Here is a 10,684-nt window from a genome sequence, read left to right as displayed (position 1 = left end):
GTTTTTCAAAGAGACTACCAAATCACCAATTTCATTAACATTACAAATTTATTACTCATGCACAGCTTCTGAATTATGTTTGACGTCACTGAGGTACTTGGGGTTTACGAGTCTGGCCACTACGATGTCGGTGGCTGCGACGGGTACCCGGAGCGATTGCTGGAGCAGCTGGCTGGGGATGGTGGTGGTTGGTAGTGGTGGCTGTTTCTGACGGTTATAATGGCTAGCGATGGTTCCTTTCCGTTCCGCAATATTCGGAAGTCCGGCGAGTGACTCCGAATGGATTTTATCTTGTTCAGTTTAGGCGTGGCTGAGCAGCTTCCAGACAATGCTGACCCACACCCGTACAAAATGGCGACGGATGATGCCCATATGGTGGTGGCGACCTGGGGATGAAATTCTCCGGAATGTGTTCCGGCCCAAACATAAAAGGTCCGCTGGGGGACCTTTTAATAATTGTGGTTGTGGCCTAAATGTGCCGATTTGGGATTAATTGTTTTCCCTTCGGCATGAATCAAAAACTGTCTTTTTTCACTTTCTACTTCTACTTGAACTATTCTACTCTTCAATCTTCTCCTATCACTTGAACTATATTTTAACGGGAGCACGACGCGCACTTCTATCTCGCTGGATGGTTGAGAACGGAAAGAGGTCGAACAAATCATTTGCTGAGCTAAGGCTATAAAACTACGATCGAATACGATCGTGTATTTGACATGACCGATGGCCTAAAGGCTGTCATTGGCAACACTTCTACCGGTTGCAACGTCAATTGATGGATTGTTGCGCGACATTATTCGCTCAAACCGATGCGACCGGTATCCCTAGCTTGTATCCGTGAGCGTTCTTGCGTGAGTGACCCCTCCGTCCCAGACGAAACGTCAGACTTGGCGGGCTATCACTAACACAGCTTGATATAATACCCAGGGTAGGAATTAGGATGGGTGGACCTCACTGAGCAAATCACGTGTAATATTTCATTGTGGCGAAGCCGACAATAAACGGTGTAACCAACGGTTACATTTGTGAACGTTATTCACGAAATAAAGTAATCACCAGGGGGATATTTAGAGGTTTATGACGAAATGTTACGATGGGGGAGGGGAGTGTCACCCAAAAAATGCTACGTCATTTGTGGATGACCCCTAATTGACGGAACACCTGATATCTTGTGACTAAAAAGGAGAAATCCTTGTTGATTTGCCGCGGTGTCCCCTACATACGCTCACATATCTACTTTTACATTGAACTTCTTACCTTCATCCAATAGAGGCACTGTAACCGCTGTCGCTTCTCATTTGTAGGGGGAAGGAAAGAGATGTCAGTCATCTTGATATGTAGTTTTCGACACAAATTAGGATTATTCTCACAAGTCTCGTAAAATATTCCAAATTTATTTAAAACTTTCGTTTATTTTTACTAGTTGTAAGGCTCGATCACATCATGTATATACATGAATAAGTCTTATAGTAATAATTTATATTGGGAACTGTGTAAGGCGGGAAGACGGACATTTGTTGATTTTTTGACTATTTAATTACAGTTATATTTTTTATTAGTATCCTATGTATAAATGATCAACTATTATCTAATTGAGGAAGAATAAACAAACTTTAAAAAATTTGAATGTTGTGAAAAAGTTCAATACTCTTTACGAATAAATTTTAATGCTTTGCAACATTTATGAAATCCAGTACTGAAGCAGTATTTTGATAACACATCATAACAGCTTAATGCGCGTTGAATAGCAAAGCTCTAAATAGTGTGTGAATGATTATCTGCGCTGCGGACTCTTTGAAAATGCTTGATAAATGTAAAATTAAAAAATTTGATAAAAATAATAGACATTTCGACCAGAGCAAAATTTAATAAAAATCTTTGTGGGATTTCAAATCGATATGCGTTACAAAATAAATGACTCATTACTGTTATCTACTCAGTTGTTTGTTACACGTAGATATATTTTGGCTTCGGAGTATCGATCACTGCGCTGCATATAAACGTATGGTAAACGGTTGCTTTATTCGAAATGGTCAGTAACAGGTGCTACACATGTTTTTAATATGAGTCTAAACGTCTGTTATCGGTGATATAGTTGATCTAGCTGCTTTGTAATCCCTTTGAAAATATCTGTTTTAAAACTAGAACTTATGATATTTGGATAACTGTCCTTCTTATCCTCATCCTTCGTTTCGCCTATACAATAAGGAAAAAGTGCAGTTTTTGTATGTTTGAAATTTCTTTGAAAGGCCTTCCCTCAGTTCCCCTATTGTCTTCGCTTTGCTGTTGTCATCAAGCTATCCCTCGCCGACGAACTTTTGAGAAGACCTTCTCCCGCTGCATCAGCTATTGGACCATAGAGGCCGACGGCGAGGGTGAGCAGTGGATTAACCTAACAATTATAAATATAATATAAAAATAATGTTACAAGCTACTTGTTCCTGTATAAAGTACCAATTCGTTAGTTGATCGATCAAAGTACCTATGTGACTTTATCGACTATAAAAATGGTTGGAATTTTTAGGATAACTTTTCAGATCGTACAGTAACTCATCCGAATGCAAAAGAGTTTCTGTTTGCATTCGGGCGAAAACGTTAGTGATTTTCTGTGATCTGAAAGTTTCGCCTAAATATTGAATCGATTGTGAGATAAGTCAATTCGCCAATTCACTATCGATTATCTTGATTCGCCAGCCTTTTGTCACCCGCAAGCTTTGTCATTAGAATATCATGGAAAGTTTCGACACATAGAACGTGTGAATAGGCACACGCGCCCTAAGTAAATTAAGGAAAGGACTGAAATGCCAACTGTCACAAAACAAAACCTTGGAGGAGAAAATCCGGTCAAATAGTTTCTCGCCGTGTACAAATCACATCAGTGGACAAAAGAGATGTGATCTGCTGTTATCGAGTAACGGTTCGTCCCCTAAAGAGTATTTCTCGCGTGTTTTTTGAGAAGGGCCAATAAGTATACTGTCAAAATTCACTTTGAGGGGAAGTTCTGGACAAACCATCAATCGCCGAACATAAATCACAGCAACAGACGAAAGAGAAAACTTTTCTCTTTCATAAAATATTAACATCTATTCTCGGCAAGTTGCGGTTTGTCCGGAATTTTCTCCCAAAATGTATTTTGACAGCAGGCTTATTGGCCCTTTGTCTAAAAACACGCGAGATTTTGACAGTTGGCTTTCGAGTCCCAATTACTCGAGAAATGTAAATATTGAGCTTATCCGGAAGCATCAACGACATGGCGTCGACGTTCCATTTCGTTAACGGAGACTGACGTATCACGTGAATCGTGCTTAAATTCGTGTTATTGCCTTTTGATTTCGCCAATTTCTAAACTGTTTTTTCTACTCGTTGCTCCATTTTCTTTCTCCTTTGCGACTGCCGACGAGGACGTAGACTTTGGCTTGATTTCGTTCCATTTTTGCACCTTGCCGGATCCGAATACCATGAAGATGAGACCGCTTACGATGTAGATCCCAGCGCTGATCAGAAATACGTATTTCCATTCGGCGATTGTATTCTGAAATTGATATAATCAAAAATATCAGTTAATAATTATAAATGTATCTAATAATTAATGTCTTTATTTGTCTAGGTAATTAAATTTGGATATTTGTTGTCGTGATTACCGATTTTCTATATAGAAGCGCTATTTTAAAAATTCCTTAATATCAGAAGTGATATTTTAAAGATAAGTTTGTATGGCTTTGTGGTTTGTAACTTGCTTAAGACAAACTTCTTCCGTTTAACTTCACAATATGTATGATAATAATAAAATTCACTTACACTTGGCTAAACTAGGGTTACCACCTCTGGTTACACTTAGACCCGAAGATTTTTACTGACATGGAGATAGACTCCAAGAAAAACATGACTAAGCGCTGAGATCAGGAAGAATTTTGAACCAAGGCGATTATTCGAAAACATTCTGGAACATTTTAATCGATTTTGATTACCTAATGAATTAGAAAGGGACACATAAGTTCTCTTTCATTTCCCTGTAACCCCTCAGGGTAATAAATTACTACTTAGAGGAATAATATTAAATTTTGCTCATATTCACCGTAGCGTGCAATTTTTGGACAGAACATAACGCTTATCTATGCTCTGTGCAGTTCAAATTTAGTTGTACATTTTACTTGTGAACGATTTTGTCGGTTCGGTTGGACTTTTCCCACTTCGAATCCATAAGTACCAGCCACTCACGCTGTGATGGAAAAGCCAAACTAGCATTACTCTACATAGCTTACACACTAGGGTACAGACACTGTTTCAATATTTTTAATTAATATGTGACCGTACCACCTTCACGCAAAGATTTACGAATGGTGTCCAAAATCCGAAGCCAAAGATTTATTTGTGATCAATCGCAAAGGAACTCAACCGAAATATGGGAATGGTCCCTACTTACCTTTTCTGATGTGAAGAAAGCGACTAGCATGGGTGCTATGAATCCAGTGGTAGTACCCAGGAAGTTCAAAAATCCGTACAATGTCGCGGCAAAGTTCGGTGCGAGGTCTTGTGCGTTGACCAGGTTGGTGATGGTGGACGACCCATTGAAACCCAAGCAAGCCACAATGCACGCTACACAAACGAGTGCATCCTGGGCTATGAATGGTAGAACGATCAGAAAAATTCCCGGGATAATATGAGCTGCAAATGGAAAGATTACAGTTATTCAGTGACCACACCCTAGACTAATCCATATACTTACAGAACAAACAGAAAAACTTGCGCACAGCCGTCGTACTCATGAGATCCTTCTGTCGGATGACATCACCGATCAACCCGAAAAAGAATCCGGAGAACATTCTTGCCAAGTACGGCAGGCTAGACAGAAAACCGGCATTCGCCAGCTTAAAGCCGAGAACCTCGTTCATGAACTTTGGTGCTTGGGTGATAAAGAAGCTCATTCCCCAGATGTTTCCGTAGTGTAGAAGCATCAGGGCTAAATATGGCAATGAAGTTAGAACTTTTCCAAGTGGAGGCCAAGACTTTGTTTTCGATATTGTGTTTCCGAAGGAATCTTCAATCAGTTTTCTCTCCGTCGGGGTTATCGTACGGTGTTTGTCGGGCGTATCCGTAATCAGTAGCGCCCATATTACACCGACCGCTAGGATGAACACGGCTGGGGCATAGAACGCTTGTGCCCAACCGAACTTCTCCGTCAGTATGCCAGCTATTGGCCACGTAATTACTGTTCCAAAGGTACTGCCACCGGCAATGCAAGCTATGACTTTACCGCGTTCATTCGGTGGAATCCATCGCGATATCAAGTTATGTAAAGCAGGATATACGAACCCTGCAAGCACTCCTACAATAGCTCGCGAGGCTATCACGTACCAAGGTCCCACTTCAGCTAGCATGGGAGTTAATGCGGTAGCGATGGCACTTGCAGAGAAGGAGAATGTAACCAGTAGTTTTGGTCCAAAACGTTCCGCTAGAAGTCCGGCCGGAAGCGAGGTGAACATGAATCCGTAGAAATATGCTCCCAGAATCCGACCTTGCGTGCCCTGGTCCCACTCGTAGCGTGGCCCATAGTTTGGGACCTCTAACTTTTCGCTCAAATAGATGGCTTCCGAAGAGTTGTTCATTGTTGCATTAGTAATGGACGATTCATTGCTGATCGTGCTCTGATCGTCAAGCTGCATAGTATCGTTGGCTTCTGTCGGGTACACCGTTGGGTGTACCATGGCGAGCAGGCTGATTGACATGTTCACACGTAACATGAAGGATGTAAAACACGCAACGAAGATCATTATTGCGACTATCAGCCGCTTCGGAAGTCCACCTGAAATTGAAACGAAACCTGTTAATTTCCGTGGAAAAGTTCAATCAACAAATTAGTACAGTAGCTTGATGAACTGAAATTAAATATACGGGTAGTGCACAGTGGTCCAGAATGCAAATTTCGCAGGAATTTGGCGATTTTATTTAAACTAAGCTTAGCCTAATCAAGTCTTTGAGAAAGTTTTTGTAGTTTGTGAGCTCAATCTTTTGTTAAAACGACAGTTAGGGTAGTTCTAATTTAACCAAGATTAAAAAATTACCTTTTCAATCAGTCTAGATAGAGCCATACGACCTTCAGGGAAGATATAGAATGACAAGTTTTAGAAAAGTTTACTGAAGACATGTAAGCTCTATCTGTCATCCTTTAAATTAAAATTGACGTAGTGTTCAGTCAACCTATAGATTGTTTTAAGGCGAAAAATTTGTTTCATGACACTGAGCAAAACATGGCGAGTACGATATTTTTCAAAATTTAACAAAATTGATTTCAAAAAATCACTCCTGAAGGATTGGTTAAAAATAAATGAAAACTGCAAAAGTTATACTAAAAATTTGATTTTTCGTCAATTGACCCTTGGTAGTATATGCTTAAATTATTTCACGGTGGACAATATAAAAGATATAGTTTCATTTTGCACTTTACAAGACTTTTCTATTATTTTAGATAGTGAGTAGGGCGACTCTAAATTTATTAATTGGCACTAAAATGGTCAGGTTCGGCATCGTTTCGCTGCCAACAAAGAAAAGGTCTTTTCGGTCTGCTTTGGCAGCAGAATTGTATGGATGTTACGAGACACACCATCCTAGGTAATGGTAACGACGGAGAGCAATTTGTTCAGCTCTTCGTTTTTTTGAATGGCCAACTGCAGCTGACGGGGGATACTACTGATCTTTTTTCACGGGTTACGTTTCCTGCCTGCTCCAATATTTCGGCGGCGAGATATTCCATTACGACCGCCAACTAGACGGATGCTCCAGTACCGACATGCTCGGCGTAGTTGCCCTTTCTCAGCAGATGGTGGATTCGACCACAGGAAACTGGACATCGGCGCGAAACGAGCGAGATTTTGGTCTTCTCTTCAACTTTCCTCCTTCACCGCGTCCAGACATAGCGAGCGTGTGTGTGGTGCTGTTATCGCGAATGCAACCCACGAATAATTCCGCACTTGTAGACCCCAACATGTCAATTCTGTCCACTACGGAAAACATGCGCCAAAGCAACTAGTCAAAACTCATCTACTACAGCCAACTCTAACAAGCAGCCACCGACACTAATAGATAAACCAAAAACAACGATCCAGTTAACCAATAAAGCCGGTACAACGACCACTACAACCGCTCCCAAACCAACAGCTAGCATCGGCAATAAAAAAGCAAACACCGATGAAGACGGATTTACAACAGCAATCCGTAAGAACAATAAACAAATAAGAACCTTTGATCGTGAACAGCAAGAAAGCAGTGCCGATGATGATATGGATGGGAACGATAACGCGAGAGAAGGCAAATTAAATGACCCCATGAGGCTTCACTGTCAAGGAAAAGGATCTCAACACACAGCAGCAAACTGCGTCAACAAGATCAGGCAGATAGACATTCTTAGTTCTTTTTACTTTTACTTAATGTAAAAATTTAAAAAAAATTCACGGCTCAGTTGTGCTAACGCATTGAGTCGTGTTAAATAAACCATAATAATAAAAAAAATCCTCACTCGTCTACTACCCCCGGTTTTGTACTTAGCTCAGTTTGCGTTCGAAGTCAAATGGCCAACAAATTAAATCAGATTACTTCCACCGTCAAAGAAGAGGAGCTTCGAACAAAAACTGGCGGCTCGGTGCATGTAATTCGCGGGAACCAATTAGGAATGAGCTTCAGTCAGATTATTTAAAATCGGTTTTACCGTGTGTATGCTAATTTCGAACCGTCGGAAATAAAAATAATAGCTGGTTAAGGGAAAGATGTTCAAATTTATTTCTTTGTTTATGGTTGATAACATTGATAAGGGCTAATTTGTTTTTCAAAGAAAAAGTGGGAGATCTGTTCCAATTGGCGCTAGCCTAGCACGGTATTGTATAAACTAACTATTACAGTCAGTCTAGGGGGCCGGCTGGATCGTAGGAATTACTTTCTCTCCCGATATTGAAATGTAGTCTCCAGCTATCCAACAAGGTTATCTAACAGAAACCGACCAAAATCACAATTCTTTCCGCTCAGGAATTGCAGCTCGGTGCTTGAAATTAGCGGTAACCAATCACGAACTGGCTTCGGTCGGGTGTTTAAAAATCCGGTTTTTCATTGTGTATATTTGGATAGCAGGTAACGACACTAACTGATTCCTCTTTCAGCCGTGTTCTGCCCATGATCGCTTATTTGTCCCGTTTTTTATGGGATTTCCTATCTTATTCAGCTCAACACGAATGATAATGAAACAAATCTGTAGCGGACCTATACTTATAGTTTTCATTATTGAAGTGTTCGGTTTGCAACCCGTCAGGGTAACAATTTAGCATTTGGTGTGTACTCTCTCCGTAGAGTGTATTTGTTTACGAAAAATATGCTCACCGCTGTTCGATACCATTCACATTTAGTTGTAAATTTTTGTTTATTTTCGTGTTTGTGTATGGTTTTGTTCGTGTAGAGGTTAGTTAATTTTTGTTTTATGTTTGTTAATTAAAAACATAGGGCTTAGATAGGCCACCGCTCTCCTTATGCTGTTAAGTTGGTTGCTGGTTATGCTGCAAGGGCGATGACAGCTATGTACCGAGGCTATTTGGCGGGTTTGATTTGGTCGGGTGGAAGGCGACCATCGCAGTGATAATTTAGTTAGGAAGTGACGGACCACGGCATCAAACAGACGTCAAGATAAGTGTTCTCTTTTTTCGGGACAGTTCCCCACCACTAGAAGGAAGGATTCAGTGAGCGCGTGCGACGGCGATATAAAACCGTCAAATAGTGCCAGCCCGTGGCTCGTGCAGTAATGAAGTGAGTGGTGTTGGTTCGCTGAGTTCAGTTATTTCTAATAAACGAAAATTTCATTTATAACTCTTATTAGACTATTTTAAATGTTCCGCAAAGTTGGCCAGTTTTACATAAAACCACCTTTACTCTATGCTGCTCTTGTTCAGTTGCTATTGGGAACGGGTAAACGAATGATGAAAAATTTAAACAGGCCATGTTTTATAATCGTTGCATGGTTTAATGTCGTAAAAAGGCGCGGCTATCAATGAAATGAAATGCTAGCATGCGCGGGTCGAATAGTACTGACCAATTGGGGCAAAGATAATTTCATTCAGTACAATGAAAGTTACTATCTTTCAAAAACACAACTTCCCGGTCAAACTATTCGGAATTTAATTTGGAATCCTGAATGGAGTCAGTATGGATTTCAAATCAAATGCAACAACCGATTCCGACTCAGAATCGGTTATTGCATTTGATTTGGAATCCATACTGACTCCATTCAGGATTCCGAACCGGTTCCGGAATGAGTTTTACTGGGTTTATGTTTCTTCGCAAATTTTGAAAAGGTCCCCTATATTGAAACGTTAGTCGTAGCAAACACAAATATTTGTATTTGGTCGTAGTCACCCTTGTTGTCAAACACCGATCCCAAAACATCCGATGAAAAAATAATATGCAAAAATGCGAAAACTTTTGTTCGATGAACCAAAATGAAATCGTGCGACTAACGAAATAATTCAATGCACCGAAAAAAATCTCTTTTCCAAAAATATTCGTACTATAATCAAACATTTAGTAAAAGAACAAAACATTTCGTTCATTCGCAAGCAATAGTTTCGTATAACTATTTTAGTTTCGCGCCACTGTGGTGTTTATATTGGTTTGCTTTTTCAGGTCGATTTTTGAACAATAATTGATTGTGGGATCATGGGGACTTGACCAAGCGCAAGATTCTATTTTTGGCTATGATGTCTTCTATTCGATTCTTAAAATCTTTTCAAAAATATTTTTATGCTTGTTTCGATCCCTTAAGTTAATTTTTGAAAGTTTTGAATGAAAAATCCTTTCCTTATAGAAAATATTCCGTAATTAATAAATTTGCATTAAGTGATGTAATTTTTTATCCAACATTGCATGGACATATCTACTCGACTACTAATTACTATTTAAGTACTCATATATCATCTTATTCTTTATGAAGCAGTGAAATGATTTTCCATAAATCGGAACATTGAAAGAGTTGTTACTAAAATTTGCACAACATTGAACGCAATAACTAATGTTGGAGAGACTTGACCAAGATTTTATGGGGAGACTTGACCAAGTGGCAATAAGCTGAAGAAAGATACAAATTTCCTGATATTTACTACGCTTTAGTGTGTATTGTTAATGTTAATCATGCCACAAAAAAAATCCCACCTCAAACATGAGTCGATATATTTTTGTATTAGCCAATAAAGTTAGCAGTATTATGACTGATTTCTTGACGTGTGAACATGCAATGTAAGCAGTACAGTTAATCCTTAAAAAAAGTCGAAATTTTTGAAATGCAACCCTTCTATATTTTTTACTGCTACCTAAGGATCTCGACAATATGGAAAAAAAATTACAGTATGTTTTATGTAATTATTTTTTGCTATGATTTTTCAAAATTCTCTTGGTCAAGTCTCCCAGGCCTTGGTCAAGTCTCCCCGCAGTGGGGAGACTTGACCAAAAAAAAAAAACGATCACAGAAAAGCTTTTATAACTTTCGAAAAATTACGCAATAATATTTGTTTTAACAATAATAATGGAATGAGACAGATTTAGTGTGTTTCTTATTGTGGTTTGGCATATATAACGATCTGATAGCCAAAGCAATTCTCAAACCACATTGACCAGTGGCGACAGCTCTCGAAGAAAAACAAAAACACATGTAAAC

General features: G+C 39.4%; 1 protein-coding gene across 4 annotated transcripts in view; it reads right to left on the bottom strand.

Moving 5' to 3' along the window:
- Positions 1-1,373: 1,373 nt before the first annotated feature.
- LOC131689596 (sialin-like) overlaps positions 1,374-10,684 on the bottom strand; it is a 42,535-nt gene continuing 33,224 nt past the window's right edge. For 3 of the 4 annotated variants that reach the window (XM_058974797.1, XM_058974798.1, XM_058974796.1), the window contains exons 3-6: positions 4,727-5,803; positions 4,424-4,665; positions 3,324-3,532; positions 1,374-2,392 (exon numbers count right to left, since the gene is read on the bottom strand). In XM_058974797.1, coding sequence (XP_058830780.1) covers positions 2,347-2,392; positions 3,324-3,532; positions 4,424-4,665; positions 4,727-5,803 — 1,574 coding nt within the window. In that variant the 3' untranslated portion in view covers positions 1,374-2,346. Of the gene's footprint in view, positions 2,393-2,454; positions 3,533-4,423; positions 4,666-4,726; positions 5,804-10,684 lie in introns of all 4 variants that reach the window. The other variant, XR_009305424.1, reaches the window with a different exon arrangement.

This window comes from Topomyia yanbarensis, chromosome 3 (genome assembly GCF_030247195.1).
Source record: "Topomyia yanbarensis strain Yona2022 chromosome 3, ASM3024719v1, whole genome shotgun sequence".
NCBI lineage: Eukaryota > Metazoa > Arthropoda > Insecta > Diptera > Culicidae > Topomyia > Topomyia yanbarensis.
This window is presented reverse-complemented; position numbering and strand designations above follow the sequence as displayed.